The sequence below is a fragment of the Saccopteryx bilineata genome, chromosome 1 (genome assembly GCF_036850765.1).
Source record: "Saccopteryx bilineata isolate mSacBil1 chromosome 1, mSacBil1_pri_phased_curated, whole genome shotgun sequence".
NCBI classification, from domain to species: domain Eukaryota; kingdom Metazoa; phylum Chordata; class Mammalia; order Chiroptera; family Emballonuridae; genus Saccopteryx; species Saccopteryx bilineata.
Genome location: NC_089490.1, coordinates 148195959 through 148213302, shown reverse-complemented (window position 1 = coordinate 148213302; position 17344 = coordinate 148195959). Strand labels below are relative to the sequence as shown.

At 41.3% G+C, this 17344-nt stretch overlaps 1 protein-coding gene across 1 annotated transcript; it reads left to right on the top strand.

Annotated features, from left to right (window-relative positions):
- The first annotated feature begins 15716 nt into the window (after positions 1 to 15716).
- LOC136320168 (olfactory receptor 7C1-like) lies at positions 15717 to 16667 on the top strand. The gene has a single exon (XM_066253330.1). The coding sequence runs from the start codon at positions 15735 to 15737 to the stop codon at positions 16665 to 16667; it is 933 nt and encodes a 310-aa protein (XP_066109427.1). The 5' UTR covers positions 15717 to 15734.
- The last annotated feature ends 677 nt before the right edge of the window (positions 16668 to 17344 follow it).

The window sequence follows — 17344 nt, the reverse complement described above, 5'->3', positions numbered from 1 at the left end:
TTGTGCCATCCTTGCCTGGTTTTGGTATGAGGGTTATGTTGGCCTCATAAAATGTGTTTGGAAGTATTGCTTCTTCTTCAATTTTTTGGAAGACTTTGAGTAGAATAGGAACCAAGTCTTCTTTGAATGTTTGATACAATTCTCTGGTATAGCCGTCTGGGCCTGGACTTTTATTTTTGGGGAGGTTTTTAATGTTTTTTTTTCATTTCTTCTCTACTAATAGGCCTGTTTAGGCTTTCTGCTTCTTCTTGACTCAGTCTAGGAAGGTTGTATTGTTCTAGGAATTTATCCATTTTTTCTAGGTTGTTGAATTTAGTGGCATAAAGTTGTTCATAGTATTCTACAATAATTCTTTGTATATCTACGGTGTCTGTGGTGATTTCTCCTCTTTCATTTTGGATTTTGTTTATATGAGTTCTTTCTCTTTTTTTTTTGGTAAGTCTTGCCAAGGGTTTGTCAATTTTGTTGATCTTTTCAAAGAACCAGCTCCTTGTTCTATTAATTTTTTCTATAGTTTTTCTGTTCTCTATTTCATTTATTTCTGCTCTGATTTTTCTTATTTTCTTTCTTCGGCTGGTTTTGGGTTTTCTTTGTTCTTCTTTTTCTAGTTCCTTATGGTGTGAAGTTAAGTGGTTTAGATGGGCTCTCTCTTGTTTGTTCATGTAGGCCTGAAGTGATATGAACTTCCGTCTTATTACTGCTTTTGCTGCATCCCAGAGATTCTGATATGTCGTACTGTCATTTTCATTTGTCTGTATATATCTTTTGATCTCTGTGCTTATTTCTTCTTTGACCCATTCATTTTTTAAAAGTATGTTGTTTAGTTTCCACATTTTTGTGGGATTTTTTCCCTCTTTTTTGCAGTTGAATTCTAGTTTCAAGGCTTATGATCAGAAAATATGCTTGGTACAACTTTGATTTTTCTGCATTTGCTGATGTTGTTTTTGTGGTCAATTCTTGAGAATGATCCATGTACACTGGAGAAAAATGTATACTCAGTCACTTTGGGATGAAATGTTCTGTAGATGTCTATCATATCCAGGTCCTCTAGTGTTCTGTTTAAGGCCACTGTATCTTTGTTGATTCTCTGTTTGGATGACCGATCTAGAGTTGTCAGTGGTGTATTGAGGTCTCCAAATATGATTGTATTTTTGTCAGTTTTTGTTTTAAGGTCAATAAGTAGCTGTCTTATATATTTTGGTGCTCCTTGGTTTGGTGCATATATATTAAGAATTGTTATGTCTTCTTGATTCAGTGTCCCCTTAGCCATTATGAAATGGCCATTTTTGTCTCTGAGTACTTTTGTTGTCTTGTAGTCAGCATTATCAGATATGAGTATTGCTACGCTTGCATTTTTTTGGATGTTATTTGCTTGGAGTATTGTTTTCCAGCCTTTCACTTTGAATTTTTTTTTATCCTTGTTACTTAGATGAGTTTTCTGTAGGCAGTGTACAGTTGGATTTTCTTTTTTAATCCATTCTGCTACTCTGTGCCTTTTTATTGGTGAGTTTAATCCATTTACATTTAGTGTAATTATTAACACTTGTGATTTCCCTATTGCTATTTTATATATTGCTTTCTGTTAGTTTTTTGTCTTGTTTGATCCTTCTCTTTCGCTTTTCTATCTTTTGTTTTTATTTGGTTGTATTCCAGACATCTTTCCTCTGTTGCTGTCTTTTTTATCTCATGTGCTTCTGTGGTGGTTTTTCAATGGTGGTTACCTTTAAGTAATGAAAAGGGTTCCTACCCTGTTTATTGTAGCGCACTATTTTGTGAGTACTTTTGCACTCCATCGTCCTTTGCTACTGTTAATCTCCATCCTCTTCCCCCCCTTTCTTTTTTTTGTTGTCACAGTTTAAATTTGGTTTTATTGTGTTCTTCTTGGAGCTTTTACTTGTGACTTTGTTTTTTTTTCTTTGTATCTGATTGGAGAACCCCCTTTAGTAATTCCTGGAGTGGTGGTTTTCTGATGATAAATTCCCTCATCTTTTTTGTTTTTGTGAATGTTTTTATTTGTTTTTTATACTTGAAGGATAACTTTGATGGGTATAGTATTCATGGCTGAAAGTTCCTCTCTTTCAGGACTTTAAATATTGGGGTCCACTCTCTTCTAGCTTGTAGAGTTTCTGCTGAGAAATCTGATGATAATCTAATGGGCCTTCCTTTATATATTGTATTCTTCTTTTCCTTGGCTGCCTTGAGAATTTTTTCTTTGCCGTTGGTTTGTGCCATTTTCATTATTATGTGCCTTGGAGTAGGTTTGTTGGGGTTACGAAAACTCAGAGTTCTGTTTGCTTCTTGAATTTGAGGCTTTAGTTCTTTCCACAGGTTTGGGAAGTTCTCATTTATTATTTGTTTGAGTATGGTCTCCATTCCATTTTCTCTCTCTTCTCCCTCTGATATACCTATTATTCTTATGTTATTTTTTTTGATGGAGTCAGATAATTCTTGTAGGGCTATCTCATTTTTTTAAATTTTTGAATCTTTTTCTTCTTCTCTCTGTTGTGTCTCAAGTTGCTTGTCTTTTATTTCACTAATCCTCTCTTCTATCTGGCCTGTTCTATTAGCTAAGCTTGTTACCTTGTTTTTCAGCTCGTGAATTGAGTTTTTCATCTCTGTTTGATTTGTTTTTATAGTTTCAATTTCCTTGGAAATATATTCTTTGTGTTCATTGAATTGTTTTCTGAGCTTCCTAAATTGCCTTTCTGTGTTTTCTTGTATATCTTGGAGGATTTTTAGGATTTCTATGTTGAATTCTCTGTCATTAAGCTCCAAGGTTTTCAATATATCTAATTTTTTCTCCATACATTTTTCCTCATCTAGCTGTGTTACCTCTCTTTTTTTTTGTATCCATGATATTCTATTTTCTCTTCCTTAATGGCATCTGAGGGTGGTTTTGTTGATAGCATGAATGAGATTTACTAAAGAATAAAATGTTAAAAAAATAAAAAATTGAAAAAAGTTGTTTTAAAAGTTAATAATGAAATAAAGAAAAATAAAATAAAATTTGAAAAAAAGGAAATCCCCCCCTCTTCTTTTTTCCTCTCTTCTCCTCTCCCCTTTTTCTTGAGAAAATCTTGTGGTGAACTGTGAATTATATTGTATTAAATAGAACAAACAATGCCTGTAATGGAGGGCCTGAATTGGGGAAAAGTAATAAAGGGGCAAAAAAATAAAAAAAATAAAAGGGTTTATGGACCCACAAAAAGCAAATAAGGAAAAAATTTGGGTCAAGAATAAAATGATTTGCTTTTAGGTGTTGGTTGACTAAGAGTTATAATGAGAAGAATAAGAGGTAAACAGAAAAATGGGGGGGACAAATTCAAAAATTACTATTGTATTTAGTGGGACAAGAACTAGATAAAATGGAGAGCCAGGGATGGGAGCACTGCTAGTGAGTTTAAAAGGTGATGTAACACCTTTCCCCCCAAATGCCACAAACATAAGTTTGAGTCCCAGATAAGATAATTTGTTCATTTTTGACGTTTGAATGAGAGGAGACGTAAAGGAGAAAGGAAGAAACTAATATAGAGGGAGAAAAGATAGAGAGAGAGAGAGAGAGAGAAAAAAGAAGAAACCACTAAAAGAAGAAAAAAGAAAAAAGAGGAGAGAGAGAGAGTTAAGGGTTTTGGAGTGCAACCCTCATAGAGAGAAAGGAAGAGGAAAGAAAAGATAATGGGAGATGTAACACTTATGGGTAGTGTAGTTCAAGGAGAGGAGAGAGTAACCGGCAGAGAGTTAAATGACCAAATTGGTGGAGGAAAAAAAAATATCAAGAATGAAGATAAGAGAAACAAACGAACAAATATAATAAAATGGGATAGGTTATAAAGTCTGCGGATTATTCTTGATTTTGAGAGGTTATCTTCTTGCTTTTTCTTTTCTCTCCCTCTTCCTGGTCGGTGACTCTGTACCCCGGGTTCTGTCCCTTTGGCACAATCAGGTAGAGGTTTGCAGTTGATAAGTCTCTATGGCAATGTCATGTATTTATTGTGCTTTAGTCTCGTTGGCAGTCGAGGCTCATTAGCATTTATAGGCTCCGACAGTGAGAGAGTCCGTGTTCCTGGAGCCTCTCTCCTAGTCTTTCCTTCCTCAATTAGTAGTGTGATAATCCAGCTATGGGGTTGCTGCTGCCTCTGCCTGGATAGTAAGAGGCTCAAAGAGCTGGCAACTCCCCACTCTATTCCCACTCAGCACAGGGTTCTGGGTAAGGCTTAGTCAGTCAGAGCTGCTAGCATAATCAGGCGGGCTTCTGCCCACTCAAAGACCTCTGGCTCTGCCACTCTGTCCAATAACATGGGCGGGCGCCCACTCCCGGGGTGCTTGGAGGAAACTCTCACTCACTATCTGCGCATGCAGACCAGAATATCAGGCCGGAAGTCTCACCCTCTGAGTGAATCCCCCACCTGCACGGAAAAGTTCCAGCGTTGGAATTGGCTCTTGCTCCATCCCCGTGCACGGCTTTTTCAAGGCGCTGGGGCGGCCCGAGATTCTGCTTTTGGCCCACACAAAGGCCCCTGACTCTGCTCCTCTGTGGGATAACATGGGCACACACTGCCGAGGCACTCGGAGGAATCTTTCGCTCACTATCTGCGCGTGCAGACCAGGATATCAGGCCAGCCACCTTACCCTCTGAGTGAATCCCCCACCCGCACAGAAAAGTTCCAGCGTTGGAATTAGTTCTCACTCCCTCCCCGTGCACGGCTTTCCCAGGGCACTGGGGCGGTCCGGAGATTCCGCTTTCGGCCCACACAAAGGCCTCTGACTCTGCCTCTCTGTGGGATAAGAGGGACGCCCACTCCCGGGGCTTTGGAAGGAATCTCTCGCCCACTATCTGCGCGCGCCGACCAGGGTTTCGCGGAAAATGGCTGCCCCACTTGTCTTTCTTTGTCTGGGTTTGGCGCGAGTGTTAGCTTGTATTGCCCAGGTTGCCACAGGAACAGTTTTTCCTCGGCTTGGATCTCCGTGTCACAGCCTGGTTCGGCCGTTTGTGCCGTGGCCTGGATCTATTCACCCCCTTTGCCCACCTTAGTTTCTATATTCTCAGTTCCCAGTGAAAGCTGCCCTGTTTAGGTTAGTGAGGAAGGTGGAGCATTTCTTACTCCCTATTTCCTTCGGGGTTTGGTTATATATTTAGCTAATTTTTCGCTCGACCATACCTTCGGGTGTATTGCGAAACATCTGGAAGCTCCAAGGATAGGTTTCTCTGTTTCTGGTTGAAGATCTTGTTGAGTTTTGGGGGAGATTTATCGGTATCGCTTCCTACCCCACCATTACTCTGACGTCCTGCATTCTTTCTTATTAAATTATTTAAAAAATTAAATTTTGGGGGGTGATTGGTTAATAAAGTTATACAGGTTTCAGGTGCAAAATTCTACAATACATCATCTGTATATTGCATTATGTGTTCACCACTCCAAGTCAAGACTCTCTGCATTCTTTTTCTTAAAATAAGAATTTTTTTTGTATTTTTCTGAAGCTGGAAACGGGGAGAGACAGTCAGACTCCCACATGTGCCCGACTGGGATCCACCTGGCATGCCCACCAGGGGCAATGCTCTGCCCACCAGGGGGCGATGCTCTGCCCCTCTGGGGCATTGCTCTGCCATGACCAGAGCCACTCTAGCACCTGGGGCAGAGGCCAAGGAGCCATCCCCAGTGCCCAGGCTATCTTTGCTCCAATGGAACCTTGGCTGCAGGAGGGGAAGAGAGAGACAGAGAGGAAGGAGGAGGGCGGGGGGCGGAGAAGCAAATGGGCGCTTCTTCTATGTGCCCTGGCCGGGAATTGAACCCGGGTCCCCTGCATGCCAGGCCGATGCTGTACTGCTGAGCCAACCGGCCAGGGCCAAAATAAGAATGTTTTTCATGCACTTCATTTTGTTACAATGGGATTCTGAGGGTCATTGTTATGTGCTCTTTGCAAATTCATAACTTTGAAATTAAATAGCATGCCATTACCACAAAACTGTATATTGTTTGAAATGGCACACACACACACACACACACACACACACACATATTTATAACAAAAATATAAATAAAAATAAAATAAGGCCCTGACCGGTTGGCTCAGTGGTAGAGCATCAGCCAGGTGTGTGTATATCTCAGGTTTGATTCCTGGTCAGGGCACACAGGAGAATATCAAATATGCTTTTCCACCCTAACCCCTCTCCCTTATTTCTATTTTTCTTTTTTCCTTCTGCAGTCAAGGCTTTATTGAAGCAAGTTGCTCCTGGCTCTGAGATGGTTCCATAGCCTCCATCTCAGGTGCTAGAATGGCTCTGGTTGCAATGGAGCAATGCTTCAGATGGGCAGAGCATCGCCCCCTAGTGGGCATGACAAGGTTCGTCCTGGTCAGGCGCATGTGGGGGTCTGTCTCTCTGCCTCCCTGCTTCTCACTTTAGAAAAATACAAAAAAAAAGTAAACTTGTTCTAATTTTTTTTAAAGGAGATTCTTGATCTCTCTCCCTGAAGATGTTGACTAGATGAGTCTAAGATAAGTATAGGTCTGGGAAGATATATATTAACAACATTTTCCTGGCCTGTGGTGGTGCAATGGAAAAAGCATTTACCTGAAATGTTAAAGTTGCTGTTTGAAAACCCTGGGCTTACCCATTCAAGGCACATAGAAGAAGCAACTACTACCATGAGTTGATACTTCCTGCTCCTCCCACACCTTTCTCTTGCTCTCTAAAATCAATAAATAAAAATCTTTAAAAAAAACATAACAAGATCCTCACTTGATAGTGTTAAGTAAAAATAGAGACAGTTCACTCCATTCTTTAATCAGGAACCAGTTAGACTGCTGACCAACAGCTGAACTCTGTGGGCAAAATCAGTTTATAAATCACAGAGGCAGGTCATTAAGACAGTTACTGAGGCATGCTAAGTCAGGAACTGAAAACTAGAAAGTTGACCAAAACCCCTCAAGCTGTTAAACCCCTTACTGACAAGTCAGACCATATCAGTCTCAGAGTTAGTTTCTCACCTTTTAGTATAAAAGAAAGTGCCTTTTCTCTGTCCAGGACTGATGTGGCTTAGTCTGCCTCAACCTGCTTGCACCTGGGCATTTAAAAAATTTCTACTTTTACTACATTTTGGATTCATGTTCTTTGTGCAGCTCCACAGTTTCCACCTTTCAGATAGTTTTAATAAAGCCAAAATGATGAAACATTTCCCCAGGGAAATGGGTCTCCAAGGAATGTCATAGGGACTGGCAAAATTTGGAACTTGTAAAAATTCCCAATTATCAGATCCAAATTCAGGTCTACAAAGACAGAAGTTGGGGAATGGGACTCTGAAATCTGTTCTAATGAACCTCAAGGCTATCTTGGTGCAGGCTAAAGTTTGAGAACCATTACTCTAGTGAATCTTGGGACCCTTTTAACTCAACCATCTATCCCTTGAGGAAACCACAGTCAGAAAATAATGACACTTGTCCCCAAGAGAAGATCCATGGATGACTAGAGTGATTCTTCCCAGAAGAAAGGGGTCCAGGAGACAGGAACCAGAGCAGGTCCCACTGTTAGCCTCCCAGGGACAAAGAATTAGCAAGACAGAGGCCCCTTCCTTTGTGACTCCTGAGTCAATCTGATCAGGGAATTAAAGATCCATTGGTCAATTTGTCTAACAAGCTTCAGAGAGGATTCTGCCTCCAGGGACACAAAATCTGTAACACATCAACTTAGAGTCACCAAAGCTCTCAAGTGCCAGACCCAAGACGCTCATGCGTTCTCTAGGAGAAATCAGCCAGGCCCTATACCACATACCTGGCTCTGTATCCCTGCTCTTTTTGGGGGCAGGCATTCTTTATTCATCATCTACCTTTCATGAGAAAACAAGATTCAGGGGAATTGGCCCCTGCAGCGGGTCCACATTGCCAAGCCTGCAGAATCCAGTAAGTGTTGTAGGAAATAGGGAGATGAGGTGGTTGAGTAAACAGGGCACTGACTACTGTGAAGCACAGGGCTGGGGAAACACTGTGCTGTCTATGGAGAATGAGTTCTTGAGGCTACTTGCTTGGGAGGATGAATGGCTAGACTCCTTGTTTGAAGGCGCCATTGCATGATGAGCTTATACTTTAGTCATCTGTTTGATTAGACAGCTGATAAAAATTATGGGAAGGAAGAGAAATAGGTTAACCTTCTACTCCACTCTGAAAGCACAGCACTTCACCGAACCACGCTGTGGAGTGTTAGTTACCAGTCTTTGGTGTACAGATGAGTGCCCCCAGGTGCTGACAGAGCTTCAGTGAAGTCCTGATTTCTTCTTCTTCTTTTCTTTTGTTACCTAGCCCAAGAGCTCCAGAGCCTCTATTTTCACTCAGCCTGGCCAAATCTTTCTTAATTCTTCTTTGCCACCCTGATGTACTTGGGAACATCTGTTTCTCAGAAAGGATCTGCTCTTGCCCTCCTTCTGCACCTTTATCCATGGTTTTTATTAGGGACCTTTAAGAGGGAAGTGTCTGAGGCCCCTGGTATCTAAGGCTACAGTGTATAAAGACTGGGATGGGATAGGTGAGAGATGGGAAGTAAACAATGTAGGGAAGTCTAACATCTAATTCCTTATTGACATCTTATGCATTTGCTCTGGGAATTCTAGAAAACACTAAAACTCAAATGTCTCTTTCCCATAATTTTTCTTGATTTCATTTAGGTGTCAGGTCTCATCCTATATTTCTTAAACTAATTATTGATGAGAGAGAGAGAGAAAGAGAGAGAGAAATATCAATTTGTTGTTCCACTTATTTATACATTTATTGGTTGATTCCTGTATGTGCCCTGATGTGGCATTAAACCTGCAACCTTGGTGTATTAGAATGATGCTGTAACCAACTGAGCTACCTGGCCGGGCTCATGTCTCACCATTAAACAGGGTCATGGACTCATTTACAAGATCAGAATTATTTCTTCATCTCTTTTGGCCTTTCTCCCTCTTCTTTAAAATAAATAACTTGATTCTCCAACTCTAATGGTATGAGAATTTCTCATTCCTTTAGTTTTGTTTGATTTAAACCCATCTTTAACTTCAGACACCAGGGAAAACTGTGATGCAATCACGTCACTCCTTTGGTTGCACAGGGATGTGGCCACTGCTCCAATCTCTTTTCTTTTCTTTGTTTTTGTGACAGAGACAGAGAGAGGGACAGATAGAGACAGGCAGACAGGAAAGGAGAGAGATGAAAACCATATTATTCATTGTGGCTTCGTGGCTTCTTGAACCTAGTGACCTTGGGTTCAAGTCAGTGTCAAGCCATTGACCTTTGGGCTCAAGCCAGTGACCATGGGGTCATGTCTATGATCCTATGCTTAAGCCAGTGACCCAGTGAGCCCACACTCAAACTGGTGACCTTGGGGTTTCAAACCTGGGTCTTCTGCATTCTTGTTCAATGCTCTATCCACTGCACCACCACCTGGTCAGGCTCTCCAACCTCCTTCCCCATTTTTATCTCCCACTGTGTGCTTCAGCAAATTGCTAAAAGCTCTCTGTCCCACCATACTTCTTGCTTATAGACCCTTTCCCTTGCTCTCTTCCCTGGCAGAAAAGCCCCTACTCGATAACCCACCTGTAAACTCCTGGCCTGGGGGTCACTGCCTCCAGGAATTCTTTTCTGACTCTGTCTCTCCAGGTTGGATTTGGGATTCCTCTCAGTACTCCACTCTTCAGACTGCCTTATCTTACCATTTAAATTCCCTGTATTACAATGACCTGTTTGTGTGCCCATCTCTGGAAGGTGGGCTCCCCAACACTTAGAAGCCCTTGTTGCCCAGTGGCTTCCAGTTCTTCAGTGACTGACAAACAGCCTAGTTCAACTCAACAGAATTGTTCACTGACATTAGATACTAGAAACAGAACAGGACATATTTCTTTGGGGCATGGGTGAAAAGGAAAGTGTAAGTGACAAATGGCTGTATCCTTCACTTTTGATTTTTAACTTCTGGCTTTAAGGTAAAAGATTTTTAATGTAGGAGAAACTCCCTTCCTTCCTTCCTTCCTTCCTTCCTTCCTTCCTTCCTTCCTTCCTTCCTTCCTTCCTTCCTTCCTTCCTTCCTTCCTTCCTTCCTTCCTTCCTTCCCAGAGAAAGAGCAAGACAGGAACATCAAGCCACTCTGCTCCTGTATGTGCCTTGACCCAGGAATTGAACCAGCAACCTTTGCTCTCTGGGATGACACTCTAACCAACTGAGCTATCTGGCCAGGGCTTAACTTTTTATTGGCTTTTAGAGAGGCAGAGAGAGGGAGGGTGAGAAAGGAGAGGGGGGAAGGAAAGCATCCATTTGTTCCATTTAGTTGTTCATTCTTTGGTTGCTTTCCACTACTGTGGAACAAGCCTGCAACCTTGCTGCCTCAGGACAACACTCTTAACCAACGGAGCTAACTGACTAGGGCTAGAATAATCCTTTCTTTCTTTTTTTTTTTTTTTTTGTATTTTTCTGAAGTTGGAAACGGAAAGGCAGTCAGACAAACTCCCGCATGCGCCCGACCGGGATCCACCCGGCATGCCCACCAGGGGGCGATACTCTGCCCATCTGGGGCGTTGCTCTGTTGCAACCAGGGCCATTCTAGTGCCTGAGGCAGAGGCCATGGAGCCATTCTCAGCGCCTGGGCCAACTTTGCTCCAATGGAGCCTTGGCTGTGGGAGGGGAAGAGAGAGACAGAGAGGTAGGAGAGGGGAGGGATGGAGAAGCAGATGGGCACTTCTCTCCTGTGTTCCCTGGCCAGGAATCAAATCCGGGACTCTGCATGCCAGGCTGACGCTCTACCACTGAGCCAACTGGCCAGGGCCGAAAAACTCTTTCTTAAGATGAATGTTATTATTCATTTCATGACCCATTAAAATCATATTAATGCTTCTACAGCTCTAGGAGAGATTTTATGGAAAAAAAATTATTGTAGTGGATTTGAATGCCAACAATCTAAGAACTAACTGCAGGAGCCGACTTCCAGCTTTGTCCATTGAACAAGATATATTCTCATTAGTGTCTCTTCCTCATGCCCATTATTTTTTCCATTGAGTACTTTTCATCATATCACTTTTTTTTTTATTTGGTTTGAGGAAGCAATATTTGACAATCCTAGGAATAAAACCATCTCTCTGGCTAAATAGATACCTTATTACCTTATCAAACAGACTTACTTTTTAAGTGTGGTTAGGTTTCCTGGGCTGCCAATCTCTTTCTCAGAGGAGAAATGAGAACCTGAGCCCAAATTCCAGCTGCAGGAGCTGACCGATTCCTTTTTTTTTTTTTTTTTTTAACAATTCCTTATATCAGCAAAGGTCGTGAAAAGAATTTTAATACTTTCCTCCATGGTGTTCATGAAAGACACTAAATCCTCCATTAATATCCTCAATAGGTTTTACCGTAGACTAATCTAATTGACACAAACAGGAGTTAAGTTTCTACAGCATCTCAACATGATTCTATAAAAAAATAACATTGAATGAGACAATGTTGCTTGAGGACCTGCTGTACTTGTAAGAACAGAGATTGCACCAGGGTGTTTGCATACCAGCCTGGAAGGATGGGGTCAGGTGGGAGGCTAAGCTAAAGCAGCATTGGGAAGATGTCCAAGGTCTGCCTGTCTCGGGCTCTCCCCTTTCCAGTCTGGGGGGTCCTGTAAGCAGGGTAAAGAATGGATGTCTCTGTTCACTTTCCTGCTATTGCTCTCTCCTGGAAAGTGGATCTTCCAGTGTTTGAGGGGAGAGTGTGGAGGCTGCGGTGTCCCCTCCCATGGAGATGAAGTACTGTCAGCAGTTTCACATGCAGGTAAAAGAGCTGAGAATATGAATATTGAGAAACTTCCAGGAAGAGGCCAGAGAGATGAAGAATGTCCTCAGCTATAAGCCCAGAAAAATGACTGTGTGACAATGAATCTTTTGTGAAATCTGTTGTGCACTGGTCACTTCTGTGTTTAGTCTCAGTCATCTTCTGTTTGTGCCTCGGGATAATTAGGACAGAAAGTCAGGTGTGTATATAGGAATTTCGGACAAATCTGCGGAAAAGCAGTTGCTGGTGCAACTCTGGGTAAGGATCCTGGGAGATGCAAGAACAAGAGAGAAGAGACTAAGTTGTTGGGACCTGGAGGGTCAACACTGGGAATGAGAGCTGCCCAGGATTGAGAAGAGGACCTGGCTCTTTAATGAGGAGAAACTTTATATTCCTTTTCTATTTTTTTCCACCAACATCTTATTTATCCTCTCCCCAAACAGTAACCTCCTTGAGGGTAAGAAGTGCTAATGGTTTTGAAGTAATGCACACCCAGGGACTATATGATGAGCTGCAGCAATGAAAAATATTGATTTGTAGGTTCTTCCACTTATTAATTCTGCCACCAAACATATATGGAGAGTGTTCTTTGTGCTAGAACTCAGCTAGTATTGAAAACTGAGGCAGTTGGGAATTACTTATGGAGGTGAGAGACTGTGCCATTTATATAACGACAGGTAGGAATCAAGAGAGAGGGTTAGGCAGAGGGAGAAGGTCTTGAAAAATTGCAGAGCCATAGAGAGTATGGTCCATAAGGGCAAACAGACCCTTTTCAGAATGGTCAGAATTTGGAATGAAAGTTGAGAAGTGGAGAGAAAATGGCTGGAGGGTCAGCGTTTAGCCATGATATGCAGAGGAGTTTGGGTGTTTTCAGAAGGTGGCATAAGGCATTCTGAAGATGTTGTTGAGCAGGGGAGTGAAACAATCAGATTTTCATTTTGGAAATCTCTTGTCACATAGTTCTATGGAGGATTCAAAGGTGAAACAAGTCTAGGAAGGAAGTCTCTGCAATAGACTAGAGAGAAATTGTGGGAGACTGTGAGTTGACAAAAGTTCTCGAAATTTAAGACTTAAACCAAAAGGATAAGCTCTTCCCCACAAATCTGATTGTTTAAATTGCTAAAGGCTATGCCTTTTTCCACACCTTCCTGTTAGCCCTGTTTCCCCTGGTTCCATCCCCCATGTCCTTTGAAGAGACTGGAGGCAGTTTTCTTTGTGCCCTTTGTTTTGTGAAGTTAAGATGTGTTTTCTGCACCTAGGAGCATTCTGGGTTTGCTTAGAAAATGTAACTTTGTATCAGAGATCTCTTTGATTTGCAAATGACTTTGCTTTACACTATAAAAATAAAGCTTTTGGGAGTGCAGGCGCTTTTGGTAGGCCATCAACCACCATAAGACCTCTTGATCTCATCCTTTTTCTTTCTGCGTTTATTTTCTAATCTCCCACCATTCTCACCAAGACATGCAAAATTATAAGTCACACTGGTTCATGACAAGAAATAAAATTGTTTCTTCTTTTCCAATGTGGTTACAGTTGTAATACACACAGCACACTCCAGGGAATACCTGAATCTTGAGCAGCTCCCATATACTCTCACCTAGTCTGCTCAATAAAACAATCAAATGCAAGCCAGCCAGCCACACTTATTAACCCTTTGAGTAGTGAGGTTTTTTTCCATGCTTGCTGACCCCTGGGAGTGTTTTTTTCCCCCAATAAATAAAATTAGTTCCAGTTACAGTTTTATTAACTTAAAACCATGTTTTGTTGATAACCAGTTTATGAAAACAAGAAAAACATACATTTGCCTTTTTTAATGCTGCTTTACACATTTTTAAAATAAAAAATTTTATTACAATTATACTCTGGATGGTCAGGAGGCATGAGGACATACATGAATATTTGTACTACTCAAAGGGTTAAAAGTCAAGAGAACCTTTTGCCTGGCCAGTGGCACAGTGGATAAAGCACCACTGAGGCCTGGGGGTTACTGGCTCAATTCCGAGGGCACCTGCTCAATCCAAGTTCACCAGTTTGAGACCCTGTCAGGGCAAGTATGAGAAGCAATCAAGGGCGCACAATAAAGTGGAACAAGAAGTTGATGCTTCTGTCTCTTTCTCCTTTTCTTCTTCCCTTCCCCTCTCTCAAGTCAATGAGGAAAAAGAAAGGAAGAGACTCTTTTATAAACTATCATACTTTAGAAACACATTATGACAATTCACTTAGAATATCTCTCCAATGATAACAAACCACCAGAGATGATAGCAAACTGCCCTTCCCCCAAAAGGTCAGAACAAATACATTTATCCGTTTCTAAACAATTGGCTTATGACATGGTCATTTTTATCACTCCAGAGACATTAGCTTTTTTGGGGTTTTTATTTTTATTTTTTATATATATATATATTTAAAGATTTTATTTATTGACTTTACAGAGAGATAAGGTGGGGAGAGGTGAAAAATACTTGCTTCTCTCTAGCTATTCATTGGTTGTGTGTCATATGTACCTTGACTGGGAAAGCCCAGGGTTTTGAACTGGCAACCTCAGTGTTCCAGGTTGTTGCACTATCCACCATGCCACCACAGGTCAGGCTGCTTTGGGGTTTTTAAAATTAAGATGTAATTAACATGTAACATTATACTGGTTTCAGGTATAAAACATAATGATTTGATATTTGTATATATTGCAAAATGATCGCCACAATAAATCTAGTTATCCTTCAGCATACAAAGTTACAGAAATTTTTCTCTTGTGATGAGGCATTAAAACCTTAGCAACTTTCAAAAATGCAATACAGTGTTAACTATAGTCACCATGTTGTATATTACATCCCTATGACTTATTTATTTTGTAACTGGAAGTTTGTACCTTTTGATTCCCTGCCCTCCCACTTTGGTTTTTAAACCTGAGAAGTCTGACAGTCATGACAGCCAATGGTGGTCTCCTTGGGAGTTAGGAGCATTTCAGAATAGCAATTGTAGAAAAATACTTAAAACAGAACACTGAAGATCACTGTATGGTTGTCTGTTATTTCTTGTCCCTGGTTACAGGATTCTTTCCTCTTTTTGGTTATAGAACCCTTAGGTCTTGGAGTAAAGAGAGTCAGAGGGTAGGTGGGCTCTGGATGAGGGCACCTATGTTCCCAGCTCCATTCTAAGCATCACCTTAATGTGAATGCCAAATCTGACTCTCATCCTTTCAGGTTCATATGTAAAAATCCCCGTGCAATTTTTCTCTTCCCCAGTAATGAACAGCATTGATGATATGACTAAAAATTTTGTTTGTGACCTTTGCCGTAGTGTCTTAGGGTATTGGAATGGTTTAAGCCTTGATAGTCTCTCTTTCCTTGGGCATTTTAACCAGTCCCTTAACTTTACACATGAAAGGATTTTATCAAGCAACAAATGTCCAGGAAGCATCTGGCCCTATTCCTATAAGTTGTTGTTGGTTCCTGGTGCATTAAACCTTAAGAATTTGTGAATGCAAGTTGATTTTTCTTTCTTTTTCCTTAAGAAGTAAACCTGCATTCTACTCATCCTCCAATACTCTGTCCAGATATTTGAGATACTCTCTCAAATTTTCTCACCTCCAAGACATGGTTATCTGACCCTTTTCTGAGTCCCAGACAAGACCAATAACCCAGGCCAAGTTACTGAGTTTCATCAGCTCTCATGTTCATATTTCTGTTAGTGGAGGACAAGCCATTTTATCTCTTAGAACCAAAGTTGCTCTTAACTATTTACAAATAATTCTAGGTCAGAGATAAAAAAGGTGGATGAGGGTCCCAGAGGACAATGGACAAGGGTTCATCAACATTAACAGAATATAAAATTCCTAAAATTTGTATTTAAGGCTTTTATACCCAGTAATTAACTTCAAGAAATTAAAAAAGTAGAGATAATCTAGGTCTGTCCTGTGTCTATTTCATGTTATTGTCCTTTCTCAATTGTCTAGCTGAAGTGTCAGCAACATGGAACCAGGAAATCAAACAAGTGTTTCATATTTTTTACTTCTGGGATTTTGCCAAGACTCAGAGCATCAACCCATCCTGTTTGGGCTGTTCCTGTCCATGTACCTGTTCACCATGCTTGGGAACCTGCTCATCATCCTGGCCGTCAGCTCAGACTCCCACCTCCACACCCCTATGTACTTCTTCCTCTCCAACCTGTCCCTGGCTGACATCTGTTTCACCTCCACCACCATTCCGAAGATGCTGGTGAACATCCAGACTCAGAACAAATCCATCACCTATGCAGGCTGCATCACCCAGATGTATTTTTTCATGTTTTTTGGAGGTATGGACACTTTGCTTCTCACTGTGATGGCCTATGACCGGTGTGTGGCCATCTGTCACCCCTTACACTACCCAGTCATCATGAACTCCCGCCTCTGTGGCCTGCTGGTTCTTGTGTCCTGGTTCATCAGTTTAACATGCTCCCTGGTCCAGAGTCTGTTGATGTTGCGGCTGTCTTTCTGTACAAATCGAGTGATTTCACACTTTTACTGTGAACTTGCTCAGGCTCTCACGCTTGCCTGCTCTGACACACTCATCAATCAAAACCTGCTATATGTGGTGGCTGGCCTTCTTGGCATAGTTCCCTTCTCAGGGATTCTTTTATCCTATATTCAAATTGTCTCCTCCATCTTGAGAATCCCATCATCAGGTGGGAAATACAAAGCATTTTCTACCTGTGGGTCTCACCTGTCTGTGGTTTCTTTATTCTATGGGACCGGCCTTGGTGTGTATCTCAGTTCTGATGCACCTTCCTGGAGGGGCATGACTGCCTCTGTGATGTACACCGTGGTCACCCCCATGCTGAACCCCTTCATCTATAGCCTGCGGAACAGGGACATCAAGAGGGCTTTATGCAAAGTTCTTGGGAGAACACTCTATGTTCAGTGATGGGAACACTGTCCTGAGATTTTGAGCTGACAGTGGTAGCAGCAGTTGGCTAAGGAAATTCCACTTCTTAATCACATTGGATTTTGCTTCTCATCTGTTCTTTGTAAGTGTCTTTGGGTATGATTGCCTGCCTCTTAAGCACTTTGTCTTAACCTCTGATGATGACCCCTCTGTTATTTTCAGTTCTACTCTCCTCATACCTTCCTTTTGCTTACTCATTACTGCACCTCATCTTGGAGGTCTGACCCTGCAGGTACCAACCTGGAACAATTGAATAAAATTTATGACATACACTGTGCATTTTATAGAGATGTATTGCTAGTTCTTACCAAAGTTACTTACTCAACAATATTTATTGAGCACTTTTGGTGTGCCATGCTATTGTGGGTGTCTGGAGTACAGCAGTGAGAAGAAGAAAAAGACAAAAATGTAACCTTGTAGAGCTTATAAATTAAACATAAAGTTTAATTTAACATAAAATTAAAACATAAAGTTATTGAACTCAGGTTTTATTCATCATAAAATTCATACAACTCCTCATCACTGTCAAAACTCCTATTCATTAACTTGTCCTTATCTGTGTCTGATGATGAATCACTGTCTTTATATATTGTCTCACCCTCACTTCCATCTATGGCTTTAGGAATGTCACACTTCTTAAATGCCTTGACAATTAT

Bases quoted from the DNA above. Each gene is read 5' to 3' on its own strand.
- LOC136320168 (XM_066253330.1), top strand. From the start codon at position 15,735: ATGGAACCAGGAAATCAAACAAGTGTTTCATATTTTTTACTTCTGGGA.